Source organism: Seriola aureovittata, chromosome 17 (genome assembly GCF_021018895.1).
Source record: "Seriola aureovittata isolate HTS-2021-v1 ecotype China chromosome 17, ASM2101889v1, whole genome shotgun sequence".
Taxonomy (NCBI): Eukaryota; Metazoa; Chordata; class Actinopteri; order Carangiformes; family Carangidae; genus Seriola; species Seriola aureovittata.
This window is the reverse complement of record NC_079380.1, coordinates 21,873,918-21,893,657: the sequence shown is the minus strand read 5'-3', so window position 1 is coordinate 21,893,657 and position 19,740 is coordinate 21,873,918. Positions and strand designations below refer to the sequence as shown.

General features: G+C 42.8%; 1 protein-coding gene across 1 annotated transcript in view; it reads left to right on the top strand.

Moving 5' to 3' along the window:
- usp43b (ubiquitin specific peptidase 43b) overlaps positions 1-18,159 on the top strand; it is a 60,489-nt gene extending 42,330 nt beyond the window's left edge. The window contains exons 8-16 of the mRNA XM_056401437.1: positions 19-130; positions 7,331-7,434; positions 9,800-9,877; positions 10,006-10,135; positions 11,839-12,181; positions 13,032-13,190; positions 13,739-13,912; positions 14,102-15,217; positions 15,762-18,159. Coding sequence (XP_056257412.1) covers positions 19-130; positions 7,331-7,434; positions 9,800-9,877; positions 10,006-10,135; positions 11,839-12,181; positions 13,032-13,190; positions 13,739-13,912; positions 14,102-15,217; positions 15,762-15,772 — 2,227 coding nt within the window. The 3' untranslated portion in view covers positions 15,773-18,159. The remainder of the gene's footprint in view (positions 1-18; positions 131-7,330; positions 7,435-9,799; positions 9,878-10,005; positions 10,136-11,838; positions 12,182-13,031; positions 13,191-13,738; positions 13,913-14,101; positions 15,218-15,761) is intronic.
- Positions 18,160-19,740: the final 1,581 nt, after the last annotated feature.

The window sequence follows — 19,740 nt, the reverse complement described above, 5'->3', positions numbered from 1 at the left end:
CTCCGTCCCCCGTTTAAGGTTTGGGCCTCCATTTCTGATGAGGGAGGACCGGTCTATTTCCTGGGACCAGCTGCAGCAGAGCATCCTCAGCAAACTTTATTACCTGATGATCAATGGAGCTCAGGCACAGGTACCGCACGGCTACTTATAATAATGTGATAATTTATTGTTTCATGCGAGACAAATTCTGTTTTACCTCACTTCATGGGAATATCAAAACACAGCAAATATTCAAACCCAGGTCCTCCAGTTGAAGCCTGCCAGCTGGTAATGATCTCACATCCAGTAAAAGGACAAAAATGAATATGAGACACAACTCAAAACTCAACTTGCTCTGCTAATTAAAGCAGTGGGATACAGACAGTCATACAGTAAATCTGCAGAAATACAGCATCAGCTACAGTGGAGAGATTTATTATTTATTTGATTTTTATTCACCCCAACCACAACCAGAAAAGCCTGGACCAAAGTTGCACTACAGCCATGTGCAGCAAGTCAATAGAAATTGCTGCATGATGCTTGTAAAACTCATATTTAATAGCTGTGTAGTGTGGGCGGGTGAGTTTTGAGCACCAGCTGGAGGCTGAGAGGGGACATGCTTCCCTCCTGCCACGCCGGCTGGTGCACTTGTTCCGAGACATGTTTATTGGCATGGGACGGAGCAAAGCATGCCCACACAAAGACACTGTGTGGTACAGGTGCGAGAGCTCGAAGCGTCAGCTGGAGGCAAAGAGGAACGGTTTGGGACGGGTTACGGTGTTCTACCGGGACACGTTTTTTTTACTCATCCCCCAGTACGGACATATTGCGGCCCTATCACATTTACTGATGCCGCCCCGGCCTCTGCTGCAGGAGTCCTCTGCCTTCATTAGTGCCAGTATTAAGAGTAAATACTGGACTTTGTCAGCAGGTCAGAGCTGTTTGCAGCGAACACAGCTCAGTCTTAGTTAGGGTGTTCTGTCTTGTGTCTGCACAGGATGGAAAAGTAATTGAAACTTTAAATGAAAAAACACAGGTGAATAACATTAGACACAAGAAATAAATTCATATTAAGTGCTCAAATTGCAGTGTGTGAAATTTCAACAAGGCCTTTTGTATGCATGGGGAGGGCGAACACAGCAACGTTTTAAATGAAATGGATGGAACCAATAGAAAACATTACAACAGTTGAAGCTGAAGAGAATAACGACAGATAATGCAACTGAATCATTTAATGAGGTTGCAGGAAAAAAAAATAATGCTTGATGATGTTTATTTGAATGCAAAGCTGAGTCGTGAATTTATTGAATGCAAATTAACACTGCACTAAAATTACTTTACATTCAGAAAGTCTCTGAACTGCAGCGATGGAAAGTGCTAATGCAAAATCTTACTTTGCGTTTTACTCTGGGTTAGCTTTAGCTGGCTACCATGCTAATCTTGCTTTTTGCTTGATTTAAAGCCGGGGTTCAACAGTTTAGGAAAAGTGCTCATCTGCTTCATCGCAGAGAGTTTGATAAGTGCTCTCATAACTCCAGAGTAAACGTGAAGCTACAGCTTTATATGAGACCATTAGCTTAGCTTCACACAGACTGGAAACGGACTAACGGCTAGCTTGGCCTGGCATTGGCCAAAGATTGTTGCCAGGAAACCAGCGGAGACTTGAGTAAGTTACTGCTTCCAGCTAATAAAAAGTCACATAAACCTCTGTAAAACTGCAAATTAGAAACCGAAATCAGAAACCAAATAAACATATGTCCCGAAATATTTAACTTTTAATTTAAGAGGTAATGTGTATAGTTTCAATTTTGACCACTCGGGAAACACACCTGATTTTTTTACGCCCACAATGTACATTATATATATTTGCATATATATCTCTGTGACAGGCAGTAGGACAGTGTGTGCTAATGAGACTAAATGAGTCAGAAGCCAAGAAAAAAGAAAGCACAGTAGGCTCGTTTACTTTTCCGCTGTCGGTGTGACTACGGTGCAACGTAAGGGACGCAATGACAGAAACGCCAACGGCGTATTTTTCTTCGATGCACCCCCTGCTGTATGTCACTGTCGACTCAATTATTTACTTCACTGAAGCCAAAGGGTCGGTTTTCTTGCTTTGCTCACTTGCTTGTACAGTACAAACGCCCGTGTTTCAGGATCTGATTGTGTGCAGTAGCATGCTGTTAATCATCTAGTCAAACGGATTTCCGATCAATGTCACAGCTGCAATTAAGAGCCATATGGAGCCTGGATTGTTCTGCGAGAAAAGTGTTGACCGGCTCGGTGCACGTTACTCAGTGCTCTTTGAGAAGTGCCAGGAGAGAGAGAGAGAGAGAGAGAGAGAGAGTGAGAGAGAGAGAGAAGAGTCAGGTGCAGCATTTTCAGTAACTGCGTTGGAGATCGGTAGTCTCCTTTTGTGCCCCATGCTGTCAGCCGTTTAATTAAAACCAGGCTCGTACAGTATAATCAGTTTGCTGGATCCTACCTCTGCCAAGAAAGGAGCAATGCTCAGAGCAGATGTTTGCTCTAAATCTTTCATCTCAGCAGAAACTGTAGTTTTCTTGCATCAATGAATTACACTCACAAGTGGATTTCTCCGCTTCTGTCTAATTTTAGCTTCAGCAAAGATGCAATTGAGAGAAACAAAAACACGGCCTCTCTGACAGCCATTCTTCCTGCTGCTGACACCAATTGACGACTTGATTTTAACAGTGGCTGGCTTGATGCTCGCTGAAGCAGAGCTAGCTGTATGATATCCCACAGCACACTCATCATCTGCAGAACTGCAATTAACAGACGACCACTGTCACACACATACTACATTTCTGATTCGGGGACCCTGAGCTGTTGGGATTTTGGTGTGATAACTAACACACAGTGCGTGTATTGGCCCTGAACGTTGCTTACACAGACAAATGTTAATCTGCTGTACACACACAATGCTAAAACTCACAGCATAATGAAACACTGTGCTCTTTTACATTGGGTGGTAATTGGAGATCGTTTGCCTTGTCAGGCACAAACAATGCCGCAAAACATTCCCCTCACTGAGCACAAAAAAGTGATTAACCTTGGTCGAAAAGCAAGACCAAGGATTTTCCCATGAGGCAGCATAAAAAACTTTATCGTCTCCTCCAGTGTCTGTGGAGCCCTCGTGCTCATGCGATCCTCCGGCAGGATGCTGCGATGAATTTTCACAGGTTTTCTCTTCCTCCTCTCAGAAACTCGCGCTGACGGGGGGGGGGGGGGGTGACACCGCTCGGAGCCCGACCAGATCTCAGATGCTCGTTTGTTCATTTTTTTCCCTCTCACTCACACTTACTGTCTTTTCACATACACACACAATGTGTTTACACCGCCCTGTTTCTCTCATATTCCTCTTCGTCTGTCCATCCAGCCACTGCGGAGGAAAACAAACATGGTCTCTTTGCTGATGTGCTGTTCAAAAAGTGACACGTTTTTATGATTCAAGCTTTGGAAAGTTCATCTTGTATAAAAAAGGTCTTAAGTAAGTCGACACACAGATGTCATGTCCTACATGTAAGTTTCCATTTAGTAAAGCCATAGCTTGACGCTCTATCATCCCTCTCGTCCACTTCGAAATCCACAAAATTCCAGGAGACCACTTGTAAAGTTAAATTCTTTACTTTACATCAAAAGGTGATACAAAACAAAATCTTTTCCACTTTCAAATAATAAAAGTCAATATACAGAAAAGGAGAGATAGAGAAAGAGAGTGAGAGAGAGGTCAAAAAACTGTGTGGCTCTACTCTCTCTGCCGTGATCACCTCTCGGTAACGCCCCTAATCTCCCTTTGCGTGGGATCATTAAAGGTCTAACCAAGTTCTACACAGTCCAATCAATTAGAAATGAAATGTTACATATTTTAAATTATAACCACACATTTCTAATCTAAAGAATCATATATTTACCTTTTTGATTACTGTAAATATTTAAATTATTCAACAATCAATGAACTGTGTTATTTAACCACTTAAACATCAACAAAAATGCTTTTAGGCTCCTACACTACAGCTGCATGTCCCGGCCTAAAACACAGCATCCTCCAATACATGGAAATAAACAGCATTGTTCTTGTATCGCTAGTTAGCTAGTTGCTAAATGTAAGACGAGTTTTTTTTAAGCTTAACTGTGTTAAAGGCTTTTAGGACGAGGACTAACCAATGTGTTTGCTGTTCTATCTTACATAACAAGCTTGACTGGGCTGCTGAGACAGAGCTGCTAACGTCAGCTAGCTTAAACCGTTAGCAAGTAACGATTAACGTCGCAGGTAGTGAGCTAGTTTTCATCTTTTAGTTTTAGCAGACACAAACACATCCTTTACTTCGTTCCTTCCACTTTATTTCTTGTGTTTTGTGGCTTCGGAGACGGTAAAAACAAAAAGAAACCACCATCCAAGAGTCGTTCCTACCACAGCCCCAGACACACCGCCTCAGCATGTGGAGAAGTTCAGAGCTCGGCCGGCCTGTCATGTAATATCTAATCCACAGACCCGGTGAATCCCCTTGTTGAAGTAGCTTTGCAAACACCTTTGGAATGTGTGGAAATGTATATCATATCATTTTTCAAACAATGTTTGTTGGAAGAAAAAAAAAAAACCCTATTCCTGAGAAGTTGGAATTAGCAGGACTCCTCCATGGGTGGTCTTCACATGTGCACACAAGCCTTGTACTGCGACTCCCATTGAGCCCAAACACGAATGTAATGAAAAGAAAACTTATTTTTGGGTTTAAACTTGTCATCTTGCATTCCATTTCATACCGCAGATTGAAAATGAACACACGGAAAACATTGATGGGTTGTCTGGAAAAGCAACAACCGCCTGAGCACCACAGGGGAGTTTGATGCCCGCAGTGTCCATAAACACAAGATGCTGAAAGATGAAGAGAAGATAATACAGTCTTAATTACACGACTCTGTGCGTGTACTCAGAATGAGTAGTTCCTGTTTTCAGTACTAACTGCTGCAGCATTTCAGCAGCTGACCGTCCCGATGCTTTTAATAATGCGGCATATTGCATATGTGTGGCAGTGATTCGGAGGTGTTGTGTAACTGAAGGGTTATGCATTCCTGCGGGTTCATGTGTTCATCATATGAACGTTTTCCAGGAATCTGCTGTCTGCTTTGCTGTGCTCCTCGTCGTCAGAGCTCTCCTCAACAAAACCCGGAGTGGGTGTTTGTGTTTGGGCTCAGCAGCTACACACTCAGATTTCACTGGAACAAGAGGAAATCAGTTTCATTTTTGCAAAGCGCTCCTTCATTCCTAGAGCACCTCCAATCTAAGCAGATCTGGGAGTAATATGAACGTGTTTCAAACGAGGAGAAAAAGATAATATTATACCTCAGGTTTTTTTTCTTTCGTATTTCTTCTCAACTCTGGCTTTCAATCCAGCAGAGAGAGATACGAGAGCGCGGTCCGATTATCTATGGGTTTATTAATGTTTTTGTTTCTGTAAGACGGTACGTTAACACAGGTGCTACATGTTGATTCAAACTGCTGTGAACTTAAAAACGCAGGTGCAGGCCTCAGCCTATTTTTCATGGTGGCCCACTTCTAACACAGCAAAATTATCCATGTTAGATAAAAACCCCTCAGTGCGTCTGTCAAAGCTGACTCACAGGCAGGGCAGCGTTTTTATGCCTCGGCGCCGGCGACAGTCACGGCGTGAGGCGATACGTCTTCAGGTTCTCCGTCCGTCCCATTATCGTGACCGCGATATCTCAGTAACGCCCCGAGGGAGTTTCTTCAAATTCTGCACAAACATTCACTTGGATTCAAGTAGATTTTGGTGGTTAAAGGTCAAAGGTCAAGGTCACTGTGACCTCACAACATACGTTACAAAACAACTGTGCTAATTATTAATTAATGCACAGTTGGTGTCACTCGGTTCATGAAAATAGACCCATAAGTGTTAATGACGGTTCGCTGGATGAGGGGGCAATAAATATGAGGAAAAACTTCCCCACTTCATCTGATGCTGCTCATTAAACATTTGCAATAATTGTTGAAATGTTTGTTTTGTGCTTTGATCATAAGATGAGGCCTGAAGCTGCTGTCAGGGTGTCGTACCTGTTGAGATCGAGCGTGATGGTGAAATAATGGCCGTTTCTAGCCTGTAAAAATGCTTGTAAATGTCTGTGCTAAACACCTTCATTTGCTGACTGGATTATTGCACATCCTCTGCTTTAATCAAAATAAAAAAAGAGAGACATCAGTAATTTAAACAAACCATATAAAATTTCTTTTGCACACATATTGGATTCATTCATTTTTATGGCCTGAAGTCTCCGAACTGAGCGGCAGTATCTCATCACAGTAAAAGTCATGAGAAATATTGCTGCGGCTGCAAAACTGTGAGCTATGTGTTCTCATTTTTCCATTATGAAAGTATCTCACAGCAGTTACACCAAAACCATGATGGATGAATAACACATAACTACAAGCAGTGACATTTCTCATAATTTGTTGTGGTGAATCAGTGTGTGTGGTGTGTGGCAGCGCTCATTTTCAGACCTTAACAAGCCGTGCCAGTGGCTCTGTGAGGCCGCACTGAGGCACAGCAGTGCTCTGAGCTAAATGCTAACACCCCTAACATGCTGATGTTAAGTATAATGTTTACAGTGTTCCCCATTTGAGTTTAGCAAGTTGACATTTGCTCATTAGCAGTAAACACGGCTGAGGTGACGGGAACGTCATCGGTTCTGCAGGTATTAGGTTGTAAACCAAAGTATTGGACATAAGCGCTAGATGAAAAGTAATAAGATCACCAAGGTTTTTTTACAGTTCACCCTGGGGGGGGGGGGGGGGGTGGACGTCTGAATTACTTTTCATTGCAATCAACCCAACGTCAGTAGGACTCATCCTCTGGGAACCATGAATGTCTGTGAGATCTTTCATGGCAATCCATCCAGCGGTCGTTTAGATATTTCAGTCTGGGTAAAAAATCAAAAACAATAAAAAGCGGTGGACAGACTGATGATGCAAACTGAAACATGATAAAAAAAAATGATTTAGTGAATATGACACAACATGGGAAAAGGTTTTCATTTTTTTAATTTCAGTTTTCAGTGAGAACCGATTTGTCGGCCCAATAAAACTGCAGATCTGTGGGGCACCGCTGCCTTCTTGGGTTGTTGCGCAAGCATCTTTAGGGACTGGTTCGCCAGACTAATGTTGTTTAGTTAGAAGTACAACTGTAATCAATTGGATCAAGGTAATATACAAAGCGTTGACAATGTTTAAAACAAAAGAACAAGTGCCGCAATAAAGCATTAAGATGCCGCTGCTGCCCGAGGCTTTACAGTGTCTTCGCTGTGCTCCTCTTTCCAGAACACCAGAGTGCTGTTCAACGTCCGTGTGGTGGGAGGATCGGCCTTTTACAGCTACCTGTCACCTCAGGACGGGCGGCCGCTCTACCACCCTGCTGTCGACAGGTGAGGCTGTCGAAAATACGCAAACACGTCACGTTAATCCCGGTAGAGGACACACACACACACACACTCAGCTGAGCAGCATGAGCCGTCTCTAAACACATCCAGACACCTCTTGTAACATGCTGCTGCTCTGGATGTGTAAACTGATTTTTCCCTCCGTCTCCAGAGATCACCATACACACACATATGACTGGCATTTTGAAATCTTACTGGCTTTGTTCTGCGCAAGTTTCTCGGGGGGGTTGTTGATTGTGGTCCCTGCTTGAATCCTTTGATGCAGCTTTGGGAAGCACCCCGAGTATCAGATCCAAATAAGAGCCAATAAAAGGCCGTCCATCTCTCTTGCAGGCGTGCCTGGCAGTACACATACAGTACATACTACTTCAGTGTTTGTATTGGCAAGAAGAACGTTTCTGCAGATGTGAACACAGTAAGCATTCAACTCCAGCGACCGTTATCGCTTTGGCTGACGGCCTGTCTGGACACTACCTTCTCCTATTATTGGACCAGAGATTATTAGATTATTCTAAATACGTTCTTTTGTTGTGGGATTACTGGTATCATGCTCAAACATTTCAATACTGAAATGACCCAATGTTCCCACAAGCTCATTCAAATTTGATCTAACGTAATCAATTTTAATGCAATTTAAATCTGCTCTAATCTAATCTAATCAAGCGTTTCTCGAGAACTACAGGCAGGCAGCCAGATTCTGAAGACGTTATGACGTAAAAACACACGAGTGTAACTGTTAAAGTTGTGAAAGTCCAGCATTTGTTTTTGATTGACACCATCTGTGCAGATGTTTGATTTCTCATCTCATCTTTTCATTACACGTCACAGCAGCTGTAAAGGTTGTATGATGTATTTTACAGCAGCAGACTGAAACGTGCAGACGTTTTTTTATCCCTTTTCATGATTGCATGTCTGATGCTTTCCACTTGCAGAAGTGAATTGCCGTTTCAAACAGGCATTTTGGCAAAGTCTTGAAAGGACTTGCATTTGTGTAGTCGCTGAGAACAGTTCACTCATTCGTTGAACGGTGCTGATGGGGCCAAATGTCTTTGAAATCTTTTGAAATGCAAATGTGCAACACACTGTATCCTAGAAACTAATGTAATGATAGTGTTTGAACTCTAATGATTCGGAAATATGTTCTGTCCCCAAGTCAACTCACATCAAACAGTAGAAGAATGTACCAGCACAAGTGTTTTAGTGTACTTTGTTCAATCTGTCAGCCTCTCTGAGTCCATGTCAAATGGCAGATACATTTTCTTATACAGGATATGTGACTAACATGAACTTACAAACCGACTTGTTACTGGCTTTTTGGGGTTTTTTTTCTTCCACCAAATTAAATATTATGTTAGGTTACTTTATTTGTACCTGTAGGTAAATTTGATTTGCAGTAAAAGAACGTACCGCACAGACAACCCCATGTGCACAAATCTCTCTACAACTATTAGATGGATTGTATTGAAATTTTGCACAGACATTGATGGTCTCCACTTACTTTGACTTGATTTGTGGTTTTTAGTGAAATGTTTCAACGAGGATGCAAACGTCCGCACGGTAACATGCTAAGCTAATGCCGGCGAACATGGAAAACCAGCTTAGAATCGGCATATTAGCATTGTCACGGCGAGCATGTTAGCATGCTGACACCAAAGCACTAATGTGTAGTACAGCCTTGCCTAGCCGCTAGCACGGACATAGACTTCTTCTCAAAGTGAACAGTGTCATAGTGAAAACAGACATAAATAGACGCCCTTTAGTAGATTCCCGCTCTTTCACTTTGCATCAACAGTTGACTTTGCTTCTTGCAAATTAAGTTTAGCTTTGCTTGTTCAGTGCCAAATAGCACCCAACAATCCCCCACGTTTCACGCTTAAACTGGAAATAGTAGTTCGACAAAATAATCTCACAATTAGATCTCATGAAGATCATGAGATGTGGTTGAGAATTCCAGAAAAAAGCTTTTAAGTGGACTTTGATTTAAGATTATTTTGTCAGTTCGCTGTTGAATTTTTTGAAGCTTCTCTGTGATCTGTGTTAAGTTTTGGTTCCTATAACAATGTTTACCTTTATATTGTAGCTTCTAATACATTTGTCTGCCCATAAAAAATCCCCAGTACAATCCCACATAGTCTCTTTTTCATACAAGCAGCGTCATTTCTCATTTCTCTGTCTGTGCACCACACGTCAAGGGTTCATGCAGTGTGGTAATGCTGACACCTAGTGGTTGAAAAGCATCAACACAAGTACATTGCAGATGATTGAGAAAGAGTTGCTGGTGCAGAACGTTTCCTGTAAATGTCTCTCAACTTGAAAATGCAGCAGATTTTTTTGTCCTGGTGTCTTTCAGAGCTCTGAAGCTCTGCGGCTCAGGAGGACCTCCGCACGTCAAGCTCATCATCGAGTGGGAGCACAGAATCAAAGACTGGTCAGTGAGTTTTTATATATATATATATATATATATGTCGCAGACCATCGCGTGTTTACTGCAGCGTTCATGCTCTGTTAACCTGACAAAAGAATCTGCTGTCTGCATGTTTTTGTCCCGGGCCGCAGCCTGTTTGGTAACATTCAGGAGGAGGTGGTGAAAGACGCGGAGAGTGTGAGGAATCAGCAGCAGCAGCACGTCCAACAGTACAGCTGCACCTTGGATGAGTGTTTCCAGCTCTACACCAAAGAGGAACAGGTAGTCCGTCTGTTATTATAGACACCTGCTACCTGCGACAGCCGTTAACAGCCGTGCGCCGTGACACTGAGCCTCCTGAATCCCCTCCTTAATCTCCTCTTGTAAGATGCTGTGGGTATAAAAGCCTTATCTGAACCATAGATTTTCTGTGACGTTAATCCTGTTCTTAATGTTTCTTCAGAGTGTTAAATTGGTAACGGCAGCAGCGACGTGACTCATTTTATGATAGTGACAACAGTTAAGCCGTTCTGCAGCAGATATAATTAGTGATAGAAAGGTTGTTTTTGTGTTTTTGTGCAACTATGAGCCAAACTGCAGAACAGATGTCAGAACAGGAACCGTGTTAGATAGTTGTAAATGTATGGATTCAGTAAACACGATGGCTGTCGAAGAAAAAAAAGAAATACACAGTATATAATCATGAAATATATAAGAGCTTTAGTTTGGACATTAGTTTCTCTAATGTTTCATTTAATTCATCATTTAATTTATAACATAGTTTTGCAGTTTGTTAATATTGATATATTATATTTACTACTTTCCATCAATTAAAAAATAGCACATGTTAAAGATGAATGTATATACAGTGTGTGTTACAATGTTACACACATTTCTGTGTACGGAGTTCAAACAGTCGAACACAAACAAACGCACTGACATCCAGAATCCACTAAAGCAACCAGAACACTCTGAACACGATCCGCTCTCGTACTGATGACTGGTCTCACCACAAAGATGTAGATGCAGCAGAACGTCGTCTGATTTACAGTAACACGCACACACAAAAAAAAACTATTCATGAAATTTGAAAGATGTGGTCATTGAAGGCATCTTGTGTCAAAGCAGTGAGGTGTTACCCTCAGTTAAATCCTCTTTGCTGCTGCTGTTACCTTGTGACACCACACAGCGGCGCTGCAGACATGAGGGAGACACTGCTGTCAGTGTTTACTCAGTCTGGGCAGGCAAATGTTTCTCTGGATGAACCAACTGATGCTGATTAGTTGTCTAAATGAGGAAAATTGAGTTTGTCCTGTAGTCTTGTGCTCTGAGGAAAACTCTCAGTGGAGCAGATTTTTCCCTCCAAAGATCTGCGTTTTGACATAATCCAGTCTGTGAGCTCAATTTTAAAGCAAGATATTGTGTTTTATATATATATATATATAAATTTTCACACAGTTCTAAAATTGCGTTTTCGCCTGGTCATCATGGGGTATTAACATAACAAAATGTGAACAGGGCTCTGAATACTTCCTGAATGCGCCGTATATATCTCTCTCTGGGTTCAGCGATGGCGGCCGTGACAGAAGAAACAGGATCTTTGCCAAGAGCAAGAGAAAATCTTCACTGTAAACTTTAACTGGATGACCTTGTGCATTGCGACGACTCCTCACTGCCCAGTATTCGAGATGGTAATCGGGGGATGGGGGGAGGCGGGAAAAGTGAACAAAAGTGGTAACCATGGCAACAGCATCGAAATGTACTACCTGTTCCCAAGAAGAGTTGATGAGCGCTTATGTAAAGGGAATGCGAGTTTCCAAGGTTTAGTCACGCTTCATTTCCCAGAGTATAATTAAGGGGAATAAGAAAAACAAAGGAGGTTCAGCTTCTGATTTTTCAGGAAGAGGTGGAGTGAAAGAGTTTTCAGTTTTTGTTGTCTCCTTTTCTTCTTGTCTCTCTCACCCTCCTCCACTCTCCTTCCCCAGCTTGCCCCAGACGATGCCTGGAAGTGCCCGCACTGTAAGCAGCTGCAGCAGGGTATGGTGAAGATGAGCCTGTGGACGCTGCCGGACATCCTGATCCTGCACCTGAAGCGCTTCAGGCAGGTGGGAGAGCGGAGGAACAAGCTCACCACGTTCGTGCATTTCCCCCTGGCGGGCCTGGACATGACGCCTCACATGGTGAACCGTAACCACGGCACCCATCCGCTCCCCCCCCAGCCCGGGTGGAAGCAGCCCCGACGACCCGACCAGGCTCCTCCTGACTTCCTGTACGACCTGTACGCCGTGTGCAACCACCATGGAGGAATGCACGGTGGACATTACACAGGTCCGACCTATACTAATCATTATAATCACAACCTTTTAGTAGTTTGCAGTAAAAACAAAGAATAAGTGATTAAATCCAAAATGAAAAATAAAACAAGATCAAGCAATTACAGAGAATTAAGAGTTAAGATGAAGGAATGAGATCGACATTAGTTTTAAGAAGGAATCCAAAAGAGGAAGGAGGAGTTTTCACGCTCACCCTTGACGTCAAGGTCTATGCAAGGCCGTAAAAACAAACAGCAAATTTAAATCAACTCTAAACCTGACAAGTAACCAGTGAAGAGCGGCAAGGATTAATTAGTCTGATGTTGTCGCTTCTCATAGCATGTGTTGAAAAAAAAACAAAAAACCAAGCAGCAGCATTTTGTATCAGCTGTGATCTAAAAGAGCATTACAGGATAAACAGCGTGGACGACCTCTAGACTTACGAATGAGACGAATGGCCATGACTTGGTTAAATGTGTCAGGCATCAAAATAGGACTTTACCACTTTACTCACATGAACATCAAAGACAACTCATTGAAAATTAGACCGAGCTTATAAACCCACTTTAACATGATCAGATGAGGCCCTCAGGTTAGATGAAAGAGTGTTGTTAAAGCGTTATAATGAATCATTCGACTGCAGGAAATCTTTAGACCATCAGTTGTGACCTTCGTTGTAAATGACGCAGTGCTGCTACCTGGCTTTAAAACAGCTGCGTATCATCCAGGAGTAATGAAAATCAATATAATGTCTACGTATGATTTGGGGCACCAACCAAAAGAGATCAACGTTCACATTTTTAAGCCTCTCTCTGTCGTTTCCTCCAGTCACTTCACGTCCTTTCCTTTTGTTCCTGTGATCGTAGCCTTCTGCAGGAACTCGGTGGACGGCCAGTGGTACAGCTACGACGACAGCAGTGCCGAGCCGGTTCCAGAGGGGGAGGTGTGCACGCGCGGGGCCTACATCCTGTTCTACCAGAGAAGAAACGCCATCCCCCCCTGGTCTGCCAGTTCCTCCGTCACCGGTTAGTCCTTTCAAAAACTCTCTGTCGGGCGGGATTCTCCCATTATGTCCCAGCGACAAAATATCGCCTGTCATTACTTACAGATTGCTCTGCAAAAAGACAGTTATTTTTCTTCCGTAATTTCAGTCTGCCAGAATTGTTTGATGAACAGTTTCTCAGCAGCATGAGAGTGTGTGTGTGTGTGTGTGTGTGTGTGTGTGTGTGTGTGTGTGAGTGTGTGTTATCAGTGTGATCTCAGTTATTGATTTTAGCCAATAAAGTGAAGCTTCTCTGCGGTTGGAGAGAAAGGCTGCTGCCATCAAAGGTCTTCATTTCCTGGAGTCAGAGAAACATTTATCTCGATGGTTTCAGCGTAATGACGGAGTTCGGGCGGTGATCACACGGATTTCATTTTTTTGCAGAGTGGATGCAGGTTTTTTTTTTTCCTCACCGGGACTTTTGTGGAGGCGATAGCTGTTGCTGTGGGGAGGCTCCTCTCTCTAGCTGTTGCAGGTTCATGACCAACCGTGGCTTGCTAGCTCCATTCTAATGCTTTTGTTCTTCCGTAGGCTCCACCAGCTCATCCACGTCTGACCACTGGCTGGTCCGGCTCACTGGGGGCAGTAAGAGGGGCAGCGTCGTGTCAGGAGGCCCCGTCCCTGGACCGCCGGGGCCCGTGCAGCCCCCAGACTCTCCTGAGCTGCCGGTGTTCGGAGATGAACCTCCCAAAACAGTAGAAACAAGTAGGTTTTTTCGTTGTCTTAAAGTTATAATCCTTAAGACTTCACTCCATGTTGCTCTGGCAACACTCGTGGTTACCTCGGTAGCAGCAAGTGCATTATCGAATAATAATATTAATCCGGCCCTTTTTAAAACAGACTATAAGTACACATTAGTATGTATGTGTCATGTGTCGTGTTTTTTTCCCTCAGATGGGTTTGAAGCCAAGCCCTTTGTCCGCGGGACGCACGGCAGGAGTGTCAGCATGAGATCACCGATGAAGCCCAAGGACACCATGAGCAAAGTTCTGCCTCTGCGATGGTCCTTCGGCTCCAAGGACCGCATTAAACGCCCGACCCCCACCCGCCCCGGAGAGCTGGTGGAGTACCTGGAGTCTGGGCGCCGGCCACGATGTACCAAAGACCCCATCATCACACTGGTGGCCACCCCACCGCAAAGGACCGCGCAGGGAAGAGCCTTTGACGTAGGACAGGACTGCAGCTCACCCAGCGGCAGCAGCCTTAGTTGCACGGACAGACTCAGCTCTGACACTTGTTACTCCCCCAAAATACCAGAAGGACAGAGCAGACCTTGTATGGAGAGAAACATCAGCCAGGGCAAAGCCAGAGATGATGGTTCTCTGAGGCAGAGGTCATCTAAGAGAGCGAGGCAGGACCAGGGCAGGACCCTGGAGCTCCAGCTGCAGAGAGGAGCCATTCTAGGGGGGCACATCAGCCACAGCGCCCCTCCGAGCAGAGACTCCACTTTGAGAAGAACTAAGGTCCAAACAGGGGTGACCTCCAGGGCACAGAAAGACTTGTTACAGATGGTCATTCAACCTGAGGACAGGAGGGGACAGACGGGACAGGAGGGTCGCAGCCACGATAGCCTCTTGTCTTTTTTCAAACCTGCTTTCATGAAGAAAGACGTTCCCAGGTCACCGATGAAGGGGCAAAACGGGCGTACGGATGGCCACGGACAGCTGGAGAAGCTGGCGGGCAGTAATTTAGCTAAACTCTCTCTCTCCAATGGGACGCTGACCACAGTGGCGCTTGAAGAGAGGAAGGCCTGCGTCATCCCCAGGTGTGACGCCCATAACTGCAGAGCGCAGCTGGCGAACGGAAAGGCCGGACATCACGACCCCGTGGACATACAGCGCGCTCACAGCTCCAGCAACATCCAGACGAAGCTGGACCTGACGTTCCGCAGGTGTGCCTCCCTGCAGAGGAACGGCGACATCGTGGTCCCTCCGGCCCACCGCATCCTGCTGTCGGACAAGCCCGGCTACGCCACTCTGCAGCGGACGCGATACAGTACCACCTCCCTGGGTAGGCGCGGACCTGTCCCTGAGCAGCGCACGCTCAGCTACAAACCTATGCTAGATACAGAATTGTCTTTTCTGTTTGGCCGGTGGCAAAGAAAGCTCAGATAGACACAAGTTAAAGCACAACATTGAGATTTTTGCTCCTGATGTCGGCATTTAAAAAGAGGAAAAACAGGTGAACAGAAAAACATAACGATGTAAACAGGATTTGATTGGGAAGCTTCCCTGCTGCTGTAAGTCATGCAGTGACAGAGTAGTCTGAGTTCAGTTTTACAAAATACCTGGAAGACTTTGTAGTAAATCAGTTATTAAAGTGTAGCCCTGTCTGTTTTATTATTATTATTATTATTATTAAAGGTAAGGTGTAAGTTAATTAAGTTTAATAACGCCCTCTGAAACCATCCGCTTCATGTAGAATATTGCTGTTTCCCTCGCACGACCCCACGTCAATAAACCCAAACTATCCCTGATGATATCAATCATAGTGATTACTTGAGTGAGTGGTTACCATGTGACTGATTGCTTTTGTTTTTGCTTTGTTTTCGAAGTGCCTCTGTGACAGCCCAGAATGACATTTGAACACTAGGACCTCTCTTCTGCTCTACGCTCGGCACACGGAGACGCTCGCAGCAGGAGGCGGCGCCGGGAACGCAGTACATCTTCTCTCTCTCTCTCTCTCTCTCTCTCCCCTTCATAGTACTGTTATAAGTTCTTACCTGTGTGTGTCTTAAACTAAATCTATGCAGAGTCGAATTTACCGAGGAGAGAAACTGCTGTAATGTGATTTTTGTGTTTTCCTGGTTTTTTGTTTTACGAAGCAGCCTGCTGTTAAAATATGGTTTTATTTTGGATTTTATGATCAATATTTGAAAAGCAGAGGGTGGATTTGTTGACGTTGCACGTTTTTAGCCCATTATACACAGAAAAACTTGGTCAGCTAAAGTGGTATACACTGGAATCTTTTCAGCATATACTGTACATAATATAGATAATGGGCTAAAACGTGTAAAGATGTTGAACACTGCAAAAAGTACTAACACCCGCACTGTAAATTGGCTGCTATAACTACAGGCATCACTGCTTTGTCATGTATGATAATTGTCCTGTCAAATCACCACTGCACTTTCTTGCTTAAGAAATGTTTCCGTGTGACCAGCGCTTACATGCCGAGTCACATCGATGAGTTAGAAGCAGTTAGTCTGCACCCAGTTTGGACAAAAAGCAGGAATCTGGTTTCGGAGAGAAATTAGTCTCAATTAATAACAGAGTGACAAACGCATGTTGCACGACCTGCAAATAAAAACAAGACTCACAAGTGTGTATGACGATTTGAGTGTAATTTATGGTGTTCACAAATAAACTGCACAAACCACAGACAAATACTAAACAATTTGAACAACTATAAAAATTCAATAAGTAAAATCACTTTAAATTATTGTCAATTATATGGAGGTGTCTATTTTATTTGAAAAGCTGGATGTTTTTCACCTGCACTTGAACACAGCATACACAACTGTATAAACCCAATTCAAACGTCTCATGCGATCAATACACGCACAATTAACAGTGTGTAAATAATTGTACAAAAAAGTTATTATTAGATATTTATATGCAAAATTCAAATTTTATCAATAAATTTAAAGTTGAATGTGCATAAATATATAATATATATATTTATTTATCTAACTTGCAATGTATTTATTTGTAAAATTGTTTCACACAGAATTCATCAAACACATTTAGAAATCTTGTTTTTATCTGTAGAACATGTAACATGCATTTGCCACGATTGCTAAACTAATTTCTCTCTTTTTTCTGTGTTTCAAACTGATAAGATAATTAATCTACATCCTGCCACCAACAGATAACTCAGCTATGGGATGTTTGTGGGTGTACATCAGATTAAATATATGAGGGGAATCTTCAAAATAAAAGCTTAGCTTGAAGTTAACTTGGAAAAATGACCTGTAGCTTTGGGTTTTGATCAGGTTCGGTCTGTGGAGGGATGATAAAGAACTCACTGCCCCAGCAGCAGAGCAGCAACAAGGGAGTCTGTGTTTCCATCTCTGCTCAGCTTCGTGTCTCTCGTGACTGACGTTGGATGTGAACACTCACAACACCACACACAAAAGCAGAGCTCAGTATGAAGCAGTTTTCTCATTTAGGATAGAACAGAGGATTCATACTGCGCACACACACACACACACACACACACACACACACACAATTCTTCTTTCTCTGCAGCCACAGAGATGTGGTGTGTCCCAATGGTAAACACGCTTTGTCACGTTCACACACACTGTAATAAAGTAACCACCACAGGCGGAGTCGGGATTTCTAATATATGTATTTAACTCACAGTCATCAGTCATAATCATTGTTTCTGTATCTGCACCATGTCTGATTTCTCTGCTGGAGGAGGAGGAGGAGCTGAACTCCAGGAGAACAAAAGTTCATAAGAATTTTCCTTCATTTCCACTTTGTGATTTGTGTCTAATTTTCAATTTACAATTTTTGTTTTTGTCACTGGGGATTATTAGGGAATAGAAAGGTGCGAGTCCAGGTTGGTTTGTCTACACTGTAACTGTATTCACATTTCATGTTGTGTCATTTAACATCACTGTTTAACTACACTCTACCAAAATGAAATGAGAGCAAGTGAAGGATGTTTCTGAGACATTACTTGGGAAATGTGGCTAGATTATATTTTATTATTAACTTTTTTAAAACTCTACATTTTGTACCTGATGTTGTAATTATGTAATTTAAGTACCAGATTAAAACTGTATGTTTCAGGTTAATGTATCAGATGAATACATACGGTAAGTGGCGGTGAATTGGACACAACACACAAAAGTCCCTGTACTGGACTGTCTATAATGTCTGCTTAATGTACTGCAAGTGTTACGGAATCGCAAATTAAACACGGCATTTCTCACAAATGAATTCGGTGGAGCTGAATGCTTTATGTCAGAGTGTTTTTCGTCATTCTTATCTCTGGCTCTCATCGCCCGGGCGGCTCAGATGTTTCTTTAGAATCGGAGACGGTGTGTTGGAGTCAGCTGTGGGGATCTCTGATAAAGGCTGGTTTCCCTGAAACACAGTGAAGTAAGGCCAGAGTACTGAGAAACTTTTAAGTGCAGCTGCTGCTTGACGTGCAGCGACGGTGCCTGAATGAAGGGAACGAATGTGATACGAGAGTGAATTCAAAGAAACGCGGCTGGATCTCCAAACCTCTGGAGATGGATCTTTGACTGTTTCACAACATGTTTGCCGCTGATCATCATCACGGTGCCTCCCACTTGATTTTACCAACAGCAGTTTTCATCTGCTTGAATTATTTGAACTCAGTAAATTCACTCAAATGGCTTCGTGTAAATCAAGTTAGAGCAGTTGTCCACAAATGCTCGCCGGATACAAGAAAACCAACCAGAGTCACATTAATATATATATAAACAACATATATATAAACAGAAATGACATAATAATAATAACATAACAATGTAATCACAGTCATATGTGGGTTGGGAGATGAAGAAAACAATATGAATAGATAGATAGATGTAATTCAAAGGAGTCCTGAATAAGCTTTCAATCAATCGTTTCCAAAAGACACAATTAAAATTCACCAAACCCTGATTTCATTTTTTTTTTTTTTTTTTTTAAAAAAGCAGTGTTATGAATAAAATATAAGTAATGAATTATAATTAAATGTTATAAATGATCTGTGAAAGCCTGTTTTCTTGTGTCCCATTGGCTCTCAGAGAGGAAACACCACTGGAGGTGAGCAGAGACAGGATTTACAGGGATGTGAAGTTGCTCGTAACCCGTTTTATTACGAGGGTTTAACACGACACTAGGGGGGCAACAGGGGTTATTAATATGCATTTGTTTATTTTGCAGCAGTGCAGCAGAAGCAGCAAGAAGGTTCTTTATCAAGTTGGTAACGTATCCTCCAAGCCCAACCATCAAGCCTGTAAGAGGTCCAGACTGTTATTTGATAAGACTATAATTTCAGCCATTACTTCACTGATTGAGGCTCCAGACGGTCTTTACACTTCTTGTTTACTTGGTTGCTTTTTTGAAAGCTACACAAAGAAAGGGCGTTTTTTTTTTTTTTTTAAAAGAACATCCTTTTAAGATGCAAATTTCTGCAGCAAGTTTTCTTCAAGTCTAATTAAATCCTCTTCTTCTTTTACTCTACTTCTCTTTGGAAGACCCGATGTGCAAGGACCAAGTTCCTGTTGCCAAATGTTTTCCAGTGACTGTGTCACATAATCCCTGTTATATAAGTCAGTGTGTTGCTGGAACACACACAAAATACAAAATACAATAACCGTAAAAATGCTGTTTATATGAAATTCAGTCGGTTGGATCCTGGACTGTAAACAGCTGAAGGACACAGGCAACACTTGAGCTCTAAGATTCAGATTTCAAACCGTGTGTCAAGGTGTTTTTATATTTACAGATCACACATTTACTCGCTGATCAGTTCACAGGAATAATATTGACAGAAGTCTTCCTCCG